At 43.6% G+C, this 17199-nt stretch overlaps 1 protein-coding gene across 5 annotated transcripts in view; it reads left to right on the forward strand.

The window, feature by feature from the left end:
* The first annotated feature begins 355 nt into the window (after positions 1 to 355).
* The window catches only part of ttll12 (tubulin tyrosine ligase-like family, member 12), a 49514-nt gene continuing 32670 nt past the window's right edge, over positions 356 to 17199 (forward strand). For 2 of the 5 annotated variants that reach the window (XM_036944629.2, XM_036944628.2), the window contains exons 1-10: positions 356 to 613; positions 2076 to 2224; positions 2590 to 2788; positions 2874 to 3033; positions 8264 to 8397; positions 8931 to 9007; positions 9090 to 9206; positions 9868 to 10062; positions 10161 to 10272; positions 12484 to 12635. In XM_036944629.2, the coding sequence (XP_036800524.1) occupies positions 389 to 613; positions 2076 to 2224; positions 2590 to 2788; positions 2874 to 3033; positions 8264 to 8397; positions 8931 to 9007; positions 9090 to 9206; positions 9868 to 10062; positions 10161 to 10272; positions 12484 to 12635 (1520 nt within the window). In that variant the 5' untranslated portion in view covers positions 356 to 388. Of the gene's footprint in view, positions 1717 to 2075; positions 2225 to 2589; positions 2789 to 2873; positions 3034 to 8263; positions 8398 to 8930; positions 9008 to 9089; positions 9207 to 9867; positions 10063 to 10160; positions 10337 to 12483; positions 12636 to 17199 lie in introns of all 5 variants that reach the window. The other 3 variants (XR_016486776.1, XM_036944632.2, XM_036944631.2) reach the window with 3 other exon arrangements.

The raw sequence follows: 17199 nt of genomic DNA on the forward strand, positions 1-17199 counted from the left end.
CTTCATAACGGCGGGAGGGGGAATGTTCGCTGCCATGTCTAACCGATGCTAACAACACTGAAGCTAACTAGCAAACTCACTCTAGCTTAAGGCCAATTCCGGGCGAAATTTTACACAAATAAGCATTTGTTTGTAAACCAGAGCAGGTGACTCTAATTTGCGGAAAGCATGGTTAGTTATCCGACTCTGACACCATGTTTGAATGCTAAATGACGAGACAGAGGCATTGATGCGAGTAACCAGTCTTGTTCAGTACATCACAACACATCCGGGTATCTGAAGCACCCCGGTAAAACACAAGAGTTGCAGTAATGAACATTTACCAACAGATGGCATCACTGTGCCATCTTACACCCATAACAGAAATCTCCCATAATGCACCGCCAGTATGCTCCGGTACTACCCGGTAGTTCGGTACACGTTCTTATGTACCTCATGCTATTCACGCGTAACGTTAAAGATGGAGCAGCCAAACACGGAATCTAACACAAACGTTATGAATGGCGAGGAGGAACATTTCAATACCTTCCTGTCTTTGCACTCCGCTGCATTACAGTCCTCAAGAATCCCTTCGCTGTATTGGAAGAGCTTGTACTACAAACTTATCAACGAGGTCGGTAGCGTAATGGCTGAAGCTAAAGATATAGCCCTTGATCATGACTGTTCAATTACATTACGCGTAACGTTAAGTCATTGGACGAAGGGGAGATATTTGTTAAGATCCTGGGCGCTCGGTCTGAACACATGCAAAGCTTGAGGTACGGTTTTGCAAACATAAGGATCGTTGAAATCAGTGAGAAAGAATTGTCAAAAAACAAAAGGTTAGGTTAAATTGATATACACGTTTATGGCCGTGTAGGAACAGTAACCCCTATTTTTTTTTACCGCGCGTTTATTAACGGAAAACAAAAGGAGACCGAGCACCTGTGGTAATTAGCTATGTAGCATGCTCCGAACACCTACACTATCTATACAAAAGTATGTGGCTGTTTCGGCTGTTTCAGTCACACCAGTTGCTGACAGATGTATACAATCGAGCACATAGCCATACAATCTCCATAGACAAACATTGGTAGTAGAATGGCCTTACTGAAGCACTCAGTGACTTTCACTATGGCGCCGTCATAGGATTCCACCTTTCCAACAACTCAGTCAAATTTCTGCCTTGTTAGAGTTTGGCAGATGCCAGGAGGATGCTACCTTCCCGAATGCATAGTGCCAACTGTGATGTTTGGTGGAGTAGGAATAATGGTCTGGTGCTGTTTTTCATGGTTTGGGCTTAGGCCCCTTAGTTCCAGTGAAGGGAAATCTCAATGCTACAGCCATCAATGACTTTCTAGACGATTCTGTGCTTCCAACTTTTTTGGGGCAAGACCTTCACTGTTTCAGCATGACAATGTCCATGTGCACAAAGGGTGGTCCATACAGAAATGGTTTGTCGAGATGGCCGTGTAAGAACTTGCCTGGCCTGCACAGAACCCTGACCTCAACCCCATCGAACACTTTTGGGATGAATTGAAATGCCAACTGTGAGCCAGGCCTGATCGCCCAACATCAACTCCATATTAATGCCCATGGTTTTGAAATGAGATATGCGATGAGCAGGTGGCCACATACTTTTGCTCATGTAGTGTATGTGTAAAAGTAACTCAGGAAGTGTCGTTTCGTATGGCTGTATGGATCCATGGTTATATGGATCTGTGCAAAACTGCTACAGTAAGTGTTTTTTAAATATTTTATGTTAAGGATTCTTTCTCGCTGATGAAAGATAAGGGCCATATGTTTCAAAGCCATACCGAAAGTGATCATTATTGATGTTTCTAGAAGATGTGTATAATAAAATGAAAATCCTTGATGACAGGACAGGGGCTGCTGTATTGAACCCACTGCACAGCCATCTTGATACTTGATATGTTTTGGAAGCTATAGAAATGCATTTATTAAGATTTACATTAGTTAATTCTATTGCAGGCACCTTAATGTACACTTTTAATTTATATTATGTGAGCTAAACGTTCTGTGCATGCTGTTGTCTGGCTAGCCTATCTAAATCTGCCCTTGCTCTTCGGATCTAGGTGTACGATGCAGGAGAAGTGTTTGGCGTCATGCAGGTAGAACAGGACGATGAAGATGAAGAGGGAAAGAAGGCTTATCCTAGTGTAGAGATTAGGTGTAAAGTGGTTGTGACCAGGGGGACTGGCATGCAAGCCTCGGACCCCACCAGGTGAGGGCGCTTTAGTCATAATAAATAACCACCTGTTTACCATCTCATGCAAGTCATCAGTGCATGTCACCTACCACCTCACTTTTTCATGGAGATATATTGTTTTTCTTTATTTTCTCAAGGTCAAGTGCAGTGTTTTCATAAGTAGGTGTAAAACTACAGATAGTATTGTATAAAGTGGGTACACTTATTTTCTTACGCTTTGGTGAGTCTACCCATTTTTTTTAAAGACATCCCACATACTAGCATTTCACCTCCAACTACATCTCTTCTATTCTTTGTCTGTCCTGCCTCATCACTTCCTCTTCCATCTCCATATCCTGTATCTCTTTTACCTCATATCCTCTAATTCCTACATCCTCCAGTATCTTCCTGGTTGACCATGCATGGACGTACCGTGTGGAGAGCTCTAGGCAGCAGCTGGAGCAGATCCCCGGCCTCCTGCCCAGGATGGCTTCCCTCATGGGGGTGGACTTCCACGGAGAGGCCCCTGACCCAGACGTTGTGGAGCTGGTGCTGAAACAAATGTGGAAGTACAACCAGACCTACCAGCTGGCCCAGGGGGTATGAGCACATACTCTCTCTTTTTCACGCACACTATTTCTTTCTCTTGCTCTCTAACACCCCCCCCTCTCCTGTGTGTGTCCAGTCAGCAGAGGAAAAAGTGCCCGTCTGGTACATCATGGATGAGTTTGGCTCCCAGGTGCAGCACTCTGATCAGCCTAGCTGTTGCATGGCCCCCTTCTTCTACACACAGGGCCAGCTGGCCTACACTGTGCTCTGGCCTCTCGCAGACCTGCAGGAAGGAGGTATAGACACTCATGTGCATATACACACACACACATTCACAGTGTAGGGTTCTGAGTCTTGATGAATCCCGAGAACAAAATGACAGAAACACTTAAATTCAAGGTTTTATAAATGACGAGCCATGACGAGTTGTACACATGCAGCGTACAAACTTCCAACACACATGGATCTCAATCACCACTTGATCTACATTAGAGAGAGGGACGTTTCCTCAACCTGTAGAATCCATGCAATACTAATCATAATGTGATTATGACAGAAGGAAACTACTGGAAAAAAATAACCGCAACATGCAAGAATTTCATAGATTTGACTAAGTTACAGTTCATAGAAGGAAATCAATCGAAATAATTTCATTTGGGCCTAATCTATTTATTTCACATGACTGGGAATACAGATATGCATCTGTTGGTGACAAACGTTGAAAAAAAAGTAGGGGTGTGGATCAGAACCAGTCAGTATCTGATGTGACCACATCTCCTTCGCATAGGTGATCAGGCTGTTGATTGTGGAATGTTGTCCCACTCCTCTTCAATGGATGTGCGAAGTTGCTGGATATTGGTGGGAACTGAAACACTCTGTTGATCTGTAGGACCGTTAAGGTACCCCCCGTCGAGTGATATAAGTCGTCTCACTCAAGTTCTTATGCCACCCGGCTAACAGGTGACTCACAGGCCCGCCGGACTGGCCTGGTTATGTATCCTACCCTTTATTCAGAGATTAGCCTTGTGTGGTGCCGTTAGGCTTGTTTCGGGATCCTAGATAATATCAATCAGACTTAGAGTACCTCTTGTTTTACTTTCCCTTTAAATGCTCTTATATCTAGACTCGCGCAAGTTATAACTTGGTTACGATTTATAGTCTATGTCCGTCGACTAATACTACTAGAGTATTAATATTGAGGATAACTGTTACAATAAAATGATTATTCTGCCCAGACCATTATATTGTCTTTAGTGTAGAAACTAGACTTGTTTCCCTAGATTGGGAGTGTCAGAGGTGTTCTCTCCCCTAGGGTTTTGGGTCTAGTTTCTACTTTTTATTCAATGTTTGCATTTCACACAGTTGTACACGTTATTACAGTTGTATTTTTTGTCCTAAATCTATAACATCAACAATCATCAAAACACTTACTACTATTAATGCCTTATATGTATTACAACAAGCGGTTAATTACCTTAGCGTAGGTTGACCTGGTTCGTCTCCAAAGAGTGTTTTTCCACTCACAATTTCTCTAGAGGCTTATCCAATCACTCAGTATCTGTTTCTCCTACTAGATTTTTGTACTATGATTTACTGATTAGTGAAGAGAACGGTTCGAGATCAAGTCCCTTGGTAACACCCCCGATGCTATTTATCTACCCCGGTTAGGGGGTGGGTACATTCAGCACGAGGAGGGTATTTGGTAGGTGTCTCAGTATGTCTCGTTCAGAAATCAGAAGTCAAGAGATACAATTGTTCTAGAGAATGAAAGTCGGATATGTATCTGTTTCTCCTACTAGAAGTTGTACTATGATTCGCTGAATGTTGTTAAAAGGCTGTGTCGAGGTCAAGACCCTTCGTATCTCCACTGAGGCTGTGTATCTACTCCAGTTACGGAGTGGATTTATTAAGCAATAGGAGTGTACAGGGTAGTTGTCTCTGTTCGTCTCTTTACAAAATCCAGAAATCAAAAGTTACAATTCTTCTAGAGTATGAAAGTCAGATAGAGGGTGCCAAATTCAAACCACAAATCTCATAATTACAATTGCAATGCAAATAGTCTGGTTAGCCATTTGATTAGCTGTTCAGGGGTCTTATGGCTTGGGGGTGGAAGCTGTATAGAAGCCTCTTGGACCTAAACTTGGTGCTCTGTTACCGCTTGCTGTCTGGTAGCAGAGAGAACAGTCTATAACTAGGGTGGCTAGAGTCTTTGACAATTTTAGGGGGTTTCCACTGACACCGCCTGGTACAGAGGCACTGGATGGCGGGAAACTTGGCCCCGGTGATGTACTGGGCCGTACGCGCTACCCTCTGTAGTGCCTTGCGGTCGGAGGCCGAGCAGTTGCCATACCAGTCAGTGATGCAACTCGTCAGGATGAGGAACTGAGGACCCATGCCAAATCTTTTCAGTCTCCTGATGGGAAATGGGTTTTGTCGTGCCCTCTTCAAGACTGTCTTTGTCTGCTTGGACCATGTTAGTTTGTTGGTGGATGTGGACACTAAGGAACTTGAAGCTCTTAACCTGTTCTACTACAGCCCCGTCGATGAGAATGGTGTGAATGGGTGTGCTCAGTCCTTTTCCTGTAGTCCACAATCATCTCCTTTGTCTTGATCATGTTGAGGGAGAGGTTGTTGTCCTTGCACCACACGGTCAGATCTCTGATCATCTCCCTGTAGGCTCTCTCATCGTTGTCAGTGATCAGGCCTACCACTGTTGTGTCATCAGCCAACTTTTAATAATGGTGTTGGAGTTGTGCCTGGCTGTGCAGTCATGAGAGTACAGGAGGGGACTGAGCACGCACCCTGTGGGGCCCCTCTGTTGAGGATCAGCGTGGCGGAGTTGATGTTACCTACCCTTACCACCTGGGGCCGGCCCGTCAGGAAGTCTAGGATCCAGTTGCAGAGGGAGGTGTTTAGTCCCAGGGTCCTTAGCTTAGGGATAAGTTTGAGGGCACTATGGTGTTGAACGCTGAGCTGTAGTCAATGAATAGTTTTCTCACAAGTGTTCCTTTTGTCCAGGTGGGAAAGGGCAGTGTGGAGTGCAATGGAGATTGCATCATCTGTGGATCTGTTGGTGCGGTATGCACATTGGAGTGGGTCTAGGGTTTCTGGGATGATGGTGTTGATATGATCCATGATCAGCCTTTCAAAGCATTTCATGGCTACAGACGTGAGTGCTACGGGTCGGTAGTCATTTAGGCAGGTTACCTTAGTGTTCTTGGGCACAGGTACTATGGTGGTCTGCTTGAAACATGTTGATATTACAGCATCAGACAGGGAGAGGTTGAAAATGTCAGTGAAGACTCTTGCCAGTTGGTCTGCGCATGCTCATAGTACATGTCCTGGTATTCCGTCTGGCCCAGTGGCCTTGTGAATGTTGATCTGTTTAAAGGTCTTACTCCCATCGGCTGCAGAGAGCGCGTGATCACAGTCATCTGAAACAGCTGATGATCTCATGCATGTTTCAGTGTTAATTCCTCAAAGCGAGCATAAATGTTATTTAGCTTGTCTGGTAGGCTCATGTCACTGGGCAGCTCTCGGCTGTGTTTCCCTTTGTAGTCTAACAGTTTGCAAGCCCTGCCACATCCGAGTGTCGGAGTCGGTGTAGTACGATTCAATCTATACAGCTCATTGAGTGCGGTTTTAGTGCTAGTCTTGTTCTGTGGTGGTATGGAGACCGCTACGAAGAATACAGAAACTCTCTAGGTAGATAGTGTGGTCTACAGCTTATCGACTTACGGAGGTGGTCCCTGCACAGGGACAGCTCAGCGGAAATTTCAGAGCGCCACCTATAGTACTAGAGTATAGTACTCGATAAATCTCAAACTTTCATAAAAATACACATGCAAGGTACTGAATTAAAGCTACACTCGTTGTGAATCTAGCCACCAAGTCAGATTTGTAAAATGCTTTTCGGCGAAAGCATGAGAAGCTATTATCTGATAGCATGCACCCCCCCAAAATACCAGCACGACACGTAAACAACAGATTTTGCGGTAGCCGGCGCTACCCAAAACGCAGAAATAAAATATAAAACATTCATTACCTTGGACGAGCTTCTTTGTTGGCACTCCTATATGTCCCATAAACATCACAATTGGGTCTTTTTCCCGATTTAAATCCGTCATTGTATACCCAAAATGTCATTTGCTGAAGGCCAGTCTGATGCTGCAAAAAGCCCATTTACAAGACGCAACGTCACTTTTTAAAATTACAAAAGTCACCTATAAACTTTTACAAATCACTTCAAACGACTTTTCTAAACCAACTTTAGGTATTAATAAACGTTAATGATGTATCAAATTGATCACAGGGCGATCTGTATTTGATAGCAGCAAGTCTGGAAATCATCGTCCATTTTTTCAGTTTCACAACATACTGTGGTGCGCCTCAAGAAAGGAGGGGCCTATTCGTGACGTAACCAAGGATAAATGAGTCAGAAATTGACAGCAATGGCGAAATCGTGTGGAAGCTGTAGGCGTTTACAGGGGATTCACATACATTGAATGGCGGACAAATATTTTTTTTGTGTTTTTGGTAAACAGTTTTACCAGGGATTTTTACTCCTAAACACGTTCTGTTATAGCCACAGACCCGATTTAACCAGTTTTAGAAACTTCAGAGTGTTTTCTATCCACACATACTTATCATATGCATATACTATATTCCTGGCATGAGTAGCAGGACTTTGAAATGTTGCGCGATTTTTTACAAAAAGCTGTGAAAATTCGCATCATCCATAACAGGTTATCACAATACCTACATGAAGTTTCTGAACTAATGTTTACCACGGTTCCTTTTTAACTCTCTTTATTTAGAACCTGGCGGACAACTAGTCAAAGCTCCAAACCAAGTTTATTCACCTGCTGGTTCAAACAGCTGAAAAAGACAGCCATAAAGACAGACACAAGTACATATATTGTGTGGAGTCAACTCATTGCACATCTAGACAGCCAATACATCTCTGTTGCTAGGCAGGAACTTAGAGTGTTGGACTAGTAACCGAAAAGTTGGAAGTTCAAATCCCAGAGCTGACAAGGTACAAATCTGTCGTGCTGCCCCTGAACAGGCAGTTAACCCACTGTTCCTAGGCCGTCATTGAAAATAAGAATTTGTTCTTAACTGACTTGCCTAGTTAAATAAAGGTTTAAAGAAAAATGTGTGTAATAAAACTGTTCCTTCTCCTTTCATCTGACCTGACCTCACCAATTCACCCTTATCAGTGACCGCAACAATGTTATTCCCTTTTCCCCTTACTTAGTAACTTTCCAGGCCCATGGCTCTTATCCACCCTCCATTGACCCCACCATATACATGTAACCAACCGTATGACGAATGTATACTTCTAGTATAGCAAGTATTTCAAACTAGAACCCAACAACACACTGCTTAAAAATGGTCCACGTAATCTATAGGCTAGGTGTGATGAACCGGTCAGTGCATCTCTTTCTCTCATGTGTGTTCCCCCTATGTCCCCATAACCCTTTTTCCCCCAGTGTCTCTCTCTTAACTAAGTTTCTCTCCCAGAGGAAGTGACACGGGACTATGCTTATGGCGAGAGCAACCCTCTGGTGAGGAGATGTCGACTGTTGCCATGGGTACCAGCTGACTTGGAAGGGGTCAGCACTCTGACCCCTGAACCCTCTGATATCTACTATGAGGTAGGGAGACCGGAAACATGTTTCTAGTGTCAATACAGTCAGCCAATGAATGACTCACGCAATGTCTTGAGGAAGTTCATAAGTGAAAAGTCTACACATGAAACCTGCAGAGGTCAAATGAATGACATTTTTATCTACATTTAAATATGTCCTCTAGTGAATTATGTAATTAATAATAATACTTTTTTAAGATCCTGTTGAAAAGTGATATACCAAGTATAAGTACAGTAAAGTACACACACTAAAGGGTAATTTAAAAAAAAAATGTTTAACAAAAGTGTTTATTTAGACAACTGCAAACCTGCATGGAGTAGGGAATTCAAGGAGTTGATCTGATGGAGATCTGTTGCTTGAGGAGCAATAGAAAACAAATAAGTAAAGCCCCCCCCCCCCCCCCCACACACTTGTGCCATGTCATGACTTACCTGGACCAGTTATTGAGATGTGCCTTTTGTTAAATGGAGTGAAAAGCAGACTGGAGTGCCATTTTAAACTGCCAACCCCTCTTTCTCCCCCTGCCTTTCTCTCCTCAGACCATTTCACAGGAGAACAAGGAGATTCTTCCTCTGGACATTCAGCCCCATACTGTCCCCAAAGACAAAGTGCTCAAGTCAGTCCAAGTCCATCTTAATTTCATTACCGAGATGTGACATAATCATGCTCACACACCTCTCTGCGTGCATGCCTTGCAGGGTGTTTACAGAGATGGGACAAGTTCTAAACAATCTCCATCACCCCCGGTTCACCTTCACCGAGACTGAAGAGGAGGCGGATATTCTTTGGACCTTCTCCCACATCAGAGACTACAGGTGAACACACACACACTCTTTCGACATGTACCCAAAAACACTGTTCCATCATGTAATCACACTGACGCCCGATGAGAATCTACCCGACGTATCAAACGCCTGCATTATTTCAGAAATGATACTGTTCACTTCTACAACTAATGTGGGGTTTTCACTAGATGTGGTCTTTTTGGTGTGCTCTCTGAGAATGTTGCTTTTGGCTGACACCGCACTGTCGTCTTAGTAAGATCAGGGCTCACTTCACCACAACCCATATCTTATGTCAACCACTGACGTCACAGGTGCATATGTAACGCTGGTGGCCTTCCAAGTGTGAGTACCTTTTAGTAAGAAGTGTTAGGTGACATGTAAATGATGAGATGCTTCAAATTGTAGTTAATTTCTAGTGCATTGGGACAGAGATGGCTGCTCTCTGTCCCAATGACACACACCACAGACACTTTAACCAAAGCCTCCAGGCTGTTTGGGTGGTGAGATAAGATTGAGATAAGACTTATCTGTCTTTTAGGACACCATTAATGAGAGTACAAGTGATTTATTGATAATTTACTCATCTAGGATCTCTCAATCCTAGCCTTGATGTGAACAATACCAAACTAATATAATAATCCTAATCTGACTCACTCTCCCTCAAACACGGAGTCTGTCTGTGTCTCCACAGGAAGTTAAGCGAGGAGCGTCCTCACGTTATGACTAATCAGTTTCCCTGTGAGACGGTTGTCACAGTGAAGGACTGCGTCTCCGCCGTGTCGCGGAGGGTCCGGGGAGGCCAGGGGGCCGAGTGGCTGCCAGAGACATTCAACCTGCAGACCGAGCTGCCTCAGTTTGTCAGACATTACCAACAAAGACAAGGGAGGTAAGCTCAGATAATCAGATGTCTCCCTTCATATAGGACATAACTTGCTACCTCGATATGTTTTCATCGAAGTCATTGTGGGTGTGTGTCTGCTCCAGGGGAGAAGACAATCATTGGATCTGTAAGCCTTGGAACCTGGCTCGGGGGCTGGACACACACATCACCAACAACCTAGACTACATAATCAGACAGAGAGAGAGCACACCCAAGGTAACACACACACATCACCAACAACCTAGACTACATAATCAGACAGAGAGAGAGCACGCCCAAGGTAACACACACACCATGGTCATATGGAATAACAATTATGGAAAAGCATGCTAATTTAACCCCCTGCAGTTGTATCTATTTACATCAGACTTAAATATTAACACCACCAGTCTTCTCTGTCTAAGGCCTGGAGTTTTGTGTCCCATGTGGTCTTATCTTAAACCCCTCTGAGACCCGGTCCAGATGGCCTCATGATCAAAGCCGTTAACCCCTCACTACCCCACTTTATCGCCAACAGAGGTGTCTCTGGGCCAACAAAAGGCTAATTGAGGCCATTCACACATGCTTGTAACCCTTTAGCACCTAGTGCAGCCATCTCTTTCCCAATGTAGTTCTAAGAGGTTAAATGACATGTCACTTTGCACTACTCACCCTTTAGTGATCACAAGTAGATTTATGTCAAAACTGTAACTAGGCCACTCGGGAACATTCACTGTCTCTTTTTGGTAAGCAAGTCCAGTGTAGAGTTGGCCTTGTGTTTTTAGGATATTGTCCTGCTGAAATGGGAATTCATCTCCCAGTGTCTGGTGGAAAGCAGACTAAGGTTTTCCTATAGAATTTTGCCTGTGCTTAGGTCTACTCCATTTCTTCTTTTTTTTTTATCCTGAAAAACTACCCAGTCCTTAATGGTTACAAGCATAGCCATAACATGATGCAGCCATCGCTGTGCTTGGAAATATAGAGTAATAGTAATAACACTTTGTATTCAGGACATTTTTTGCGGTATTCCTTAAAAATGTTTTACCTTTATTTACCTAGGCAAGTCAGTTAAACAAATTCTTATTTTCAATGACTGCCTAGGAACAGTGGGTTAGCTGCCTTGTTCAGGGGCAGAACGACAGATTTTGTACCTTGTCAGTGTCACGAGAATTTCTAGTTCCAATGATATTAACTCAGTTAATAGAAGAATTTGACCAAGTCCCAGAAGTCTGCAAAAGGTAAATTCTTTATTCAGGGAGCTCTGAAAATCATACAAGCACATAGCCTCTTATACCTCACATTTGGTCATACCATATACCGTACCCCTTATAAATGCCCCTCTTCTTTAACACTGTCAATGCTATTTACAAGTCTACTCCAACACATACGTTGCTTTTCATATCCTGCAACATGTTGCATAATCTACTGCAAGCCTAACGGTTTCTCCCCTCTCTGGTTGGGGAGACCTCCTTCCTATTGTCAGTTTCACAGTGGTCACAAGTTGTCTGACAATTCCTCTTTTCCTGTGCACACACTGTCTCGACTACACTTCTAAATAGTACAGTCTTAACTTGTCCTATGCACACACATTAAAGAATTCTAGTCTTATGATTCTGATACATTTCAATCCATTATACAGTGACTGGGTGGAATAGTCATTGCCTTAAATATATCATTTCCTTATCAGTCAGCTCGGGGTTTCATTCTTGCAACCTTTTTGTTACTAGTCCAACGCTCTAACCACTAGGCTACTTTAGTGCCTTGTTGCAAACAGGATATGTGTTTTTGAATATTTTTCATTCTGTACATGCTTGCTTTTCATTGTGTCAATTAGGTTAGTATTGTGGAGTAACGACAATGTTGATCCATCCTCAATTATCCCATCACAGCCGATAAACTCTAACTGTTTTCAAGTCACTGTTGGTGAACTGTGGCTTTAGACTGTGGAGGAAATTAATTACATACTATGTGGTTTAATTAGACTTTGTGACCTCTGTTTACGATCGGCAGGATTTTAGCTATGTGGAAATTACAGAGAATGGTGGCGATATCAGCTCTCTTGATCTGCACAGATGAGCTAAATTACTTTTTTTACCACTCTGTTCCCCGGGCCCCTGCACATCTAACTGTCACGTGGATAAGAGGATGTACTTCCTATAAAAGGAGAGAACTCTGATCGTTCGGATTTTCAGCTGTGAGCTATTTGAGTGATGGTTGAATTGTTCAATTTCTGCTAAAAATCATCTAGTCTCTTGGTTAGGATTTCCACCACAGGTGTAAGCCTAAGGCAAGCCTCGGAGAGAACCATAATGCCCATACACATCCAGTCAAAACAGCACATTATGAAGTGAACACAGCAATTAGATGTTGCCTGATGAATGAAGTTGTTGACTAGCCTATTTGTTGAAGGTGTGTGTATTTACGCCTGTGTGTGTGTGTGTCTCCCAGGTGGTGTGTAAGTACCTGGAGGATCCGGTGCTGTTTGAGAGGGAGGAGGTGGGAATGGTGAAGTTTGATATCCGCTACATGCTGCTGCTGCGCTCCGTTCAGCCTCTACGCCTCTACTCCTACAACGTGTTCTGGCTGCGCTTCGCCAACAGGTTAGAGACACTTCCCATCAACTGCTACAGGAGGTGGAGATTGCTTGCAACACTTGTTTGTCCACGTTTGTGGCGTTCACCACAAAATGCTGGTCTATACTGGGTTTCTTTCCAGTAGGAAACCAATCAATCACGTTTTATTTGTCACATGCGCCGAATACAACTGGTCTCGGCTTTACAGTGAAATGCTCGTTTACAAACCTTTCCCAACGATGTGGAGTAAAAAAAGAAAAGAAAAAAAGAATATAAAATAAAATATGCACACAAATGGAGCTTACATACAGAGAGTCCCAGTACCAGATCAATGGTACTGACTAGGCATCAGGATATATGATGATAATAATAATGTGTACATGAAGGCAGGGTAAAGTGACTAGGCATCAGGATATATGATGATAATAATAATGTGTACATGAAGGCAGGGTAAAGTGACTAGGCATCAGGATATATGATGATAATAATAATGTGTACATGAAGGCAGGGTAAAGTGACTAGGCATCAGGATATATGATGATAATAATAATGTGTACATGAAGGCAGGGTAAAGTGACTAGGCATCAGGATATATGATGATAATAATAATGTGTACATGAAGGCAGGGTAAAGTGACTAGGCATCAGGATATATGATGATAATAATAATGTGTACATGAAGGCAGGGTAAAGTGACTAGGCATCAGGATATATGATGATGATGATAATATGTACATGAAGGCAGGGTAAAGTGACTAGGCATCAGGATATATGATGATAATAATAATGTGTACATGAAGGCAGGGTAAAGTGACTAGGCATCAGGATATATGATGATAATAATAATGTGTACATGAAGGCAGGGTAAAGTGACTAGGCATCAGGATATATGATGATGATAATAATGTGTACATGAAGGCAGGGTAAAGTGACTAGGCATCAGGATATATGATGATAATAATAATGTGTACATGAAGGCAGGGTAAAGTGACTAGGCATCAGGATATATGATGATAATAATAATGTGTACATGAAGGCAGGGTAAAGTGACTAGGCATCAGGATATATGATGATGATAATAATGTGTACATGAAGGCAGGGTAAAGTGACTAGGCATCAGGATATATGATGATAATAATAATGTGTACATGAAGGCAGGGTAAAGTGACTAGGCATCAGGATATATGATGATGATAATAATAATGTGTACATGAAGGCAGGGTAAAGTGACTAGGCATCAGGATATATGATGATAATAATAATGTGTACATGAAGGCAGGGTAAAGTGACTAGGCATCAGGATATATGATGATAATAATAATGTGTACATGAAGGCAGGGTAAAGTGACTAGGCATCAGGATTGATTATAAGAGTAAAATAAAGAAATGAGTTGCTGCAGCAATGAGTGAGTGTGTGGGAGTGGCTGTGTGGTGTCAGTGCACATGTTTTCTCTGGTACCGTTTGCCGGACGGTAGCAGACTGAACACTCAATGGCTTGGGTGGCAGGAGTCTTTGGCAATTACACCGCCTGATATAGAAGTCCTGGATGGCAGGAAGCTTGGCTCCAGTGATGTCCAGGTGGATCTGTTTGGGCCGTATGGGAATTGGAATGGGTCTAGGGTGTCTGGGATGATGGTGTTGATGTTTTTCATGACCAACCTTTTCAAGGCAAATCATAATTACAGATCTGAGTGCTACAGGGAAATGGTCATTTAGGCAGGTTACCTTGTGAACAGGGACAATGGTGGTCAGCTTGAAACATGTTGGTATTACAGACTGGGGTAAGGAAAGATTTGAAAATGTCTGGGACACCTGCCGGCTGGTTTGGGCATGCTTTGAGAATGCACCCTGGTATTCTGTCTGATTGTTAACCTGTTTAAATGTTTTACTCCCATCGGCCACAGAGCGAGATCACATAGTCATCTGGAAAAGCTGGGGCTTTCGCGCAAGGCACAGCGTTATATTCTTCTAAGTGAGCATAAAAGGCATTTAGCTCGTTTGGCAGTTCTGCATTGCTGTGCAGCTCATGGCTGGGTTTCCTTTTGTAATCTGTTATAGTCTGCAAGCCCTACCACTGTTGTGGAAAATTGTCCTCAAGTTTCCTTCAAAAAAGCAAAGCATCTCCAAGTTTGTGGAATCAAGATGGACTTTATTACAAAAGCGATAGAGCCGAGCTGGTCTGCAGAGCAACTGATTTTCCAGTCTCGGGACATTTCTTTTATACAGTTTCATCCTTGCATCATATTCATAGCCGTTTCCTCTTGTGTAAATGATCTATACCCCTTGGCTTCTCACAACCATTATCTTTGTCTCCTTCCATTATGTTTACTCCCATCTTAATCTGCTCCCCTTGTTGGTCCGTGTTTAGATTTTATTGGTGGCGTAACCTTGACAATATCTGATTAACCCTCTTCCTGGCCTTAGTTTCCAAGCATCAATTATATTGGTGGCGAAACCACAGTGTTAATGCAAAAATAGTTTGGATGCACTCTCCTAATGTAGGTCTGTGTCCACTGGTGCCCATATAGTTGGTCAATGGCTCCCAAGCACAGATCTAATGGCCTCTTGGGATAAAGCAATGACTTTCAACCAGGTAACCCTTTCTCTAGTCCACCTACCATGACACACACACACACACACACACACACAACTTCTAACCTAGTAACCCTTCCTCTAGTCCAGTGACCATGACACACACATACATTATAATGGACTCTTTGGACTAAGTAATGACTTTCAGCCTAGTAACCTTTCCTCTACATGTGGTAAAACCCTGTAAGATGCATACAGTGAAGCTTATAAAAACATAATTCCAGTATACGTGTTTTCTCCAATGACACCTTCCTTCTATATTGTCCTTTTGCATTTTTGGTGTCTCGTCGGAGGTCGTAGTGGGATTTCTTGTATGCGTCTGTGTCCTGTTACTTGTCAGTGGTAGCTCTAGCCTTTAGCACAGTGCAGATGTTACCTGTAATCCAAGGTTTTTGGTTTGCATACATTCTTAGTCACTGTGGGGATGACATCATCTATGCACTTGGCTGTTGTGGTTAACCCCTCAATTTTTATCAGATGAGTCCCGGAACATGTCTGTACTAGCAAAACAGTCTTGTAGCCTCGCGTCTGCTTCATCCGACCATGTCCGTATTGAGCACGTCACTGGTACTTCCTGTTTTTAGCTAGAAACCAGCTGCCTTGCTAACCACAGCTTCCCCCTTTATCGACATGCTCCACTCAAGACTGCATATTCTGTTCGTCGCTCATCTTTTAGAATGTGTGGGGGAGGGGTGTGAGGCTCATAACATTTAAGCAGGGGCAGAATTTGAAAGTCAAATGCTGCAACCCATAAATCAAATGTATTTATATAGCCCTTCGTACATCCGCTGATATCTCAAAGTGCTGTACAGAAACCCAGCCTAAAACCCCAAACAGCAAGCAATGCAGGTGTAGAAGCATGGTGGCTAGGAAAAACTCCCTAGAAAGGCCAAAACCTAGGAAGAAACCTAGAGCGGAACCAGGCTATGTGGGGTGGCCAGTCCTCGTTTGGCTGTGCCGGGTGGAGATTATAACAGAACATGGCCAAGATGTTCAAATGTTCATAAATGACCAGCATGGTCAAATAATAATAATCACAGTAGTTGTCGGGTGCAGCAAGTCAGCACCTCAGGAGTAAATGTCAGTTGGCTTTTCATAGCCGATCATTAAGAGTATCTCTACCACTCCTGCTGTCTCTAGAGAGTTGAAAACAGCATGTCTGGGACAGGTAGCACATCCGGTGAACAGGTCAGGATTTCATAGCCGCAGGCAGAACAGTTGAAACTGGAGCAGCAGCACTGCCAGGTGGACTGGGGACAGCAAGGAGTCATCATGCCAGGTAATCCTGAGGCATGGTCCTAGGGCTTAGGTCCTCCGAGAGTGCATACTTAAATTCACACAGGACACTGGATAAGACAGGAGAAGTACTCCAGATATAACAAACTGACCCTAGCCCCCCCGACACATAAACTACTGCAGCATAAATACTGGAGGCTGAGACAGGAGAGGTCAGGAGACACTGTGGCCCCATCCGATGATACCCCCGGACAGGGCCAAACAGGAAGGATATAACCCCACCCACTTTGCCAAACGCACAGCCCCAACACCACTAGAGGGATATCTTCAACCACCAACTTACCATCCTGAGACAAGGCCAGTATAGCCCACAAAGATATCCGCCACAGCACAACCTAAGGGGGGTTCGCGTTAGACAGGAAGATCGCGTCAGTGACTCAACCCACTCAAGTGACGCACCCCTCCTAGGGACGGCATGAAAGAGCACCAGTAAGCCAGTGACTCAGCCCCTGTAATAGGGTTAGAGGCAGAGAATCCCAGTGGAGAGAGGGGAACTGGCCAGGCAGAGACCGCAAGGGTGGTTCGTTGCTCCAGAGCCTTTCCATTCACCTTCACACTCCCGGGCCAGACTACACTCAATCATATGACCCACTGAAGAGATGAGTCTTCAGTAAAGACTTAAAGGTTGAGACCGAGTCTGCGTCTCTCACATAGGCAGACCATTCCATAAAAATGGAGCTCAGTAGGAGAAAGCCCTGCCTCC

The sequence above is a fragment of the Oncorhynchus mykiss genome, chromosome 15 (genome assembly GCF_057628025.1).
Source record: "Oncorhynchus mykiss isolate SJ-2025 chromosome 15, ASM5762802v1, whole genome shotgun sequence".
Taxonomy (NCBI): Eukaryota; Metazoa; Chordata; class Actinopteri; order Salmoniformes; family Salmonidae; genus Oncorhynchus; species Oncorhynchus mykiss.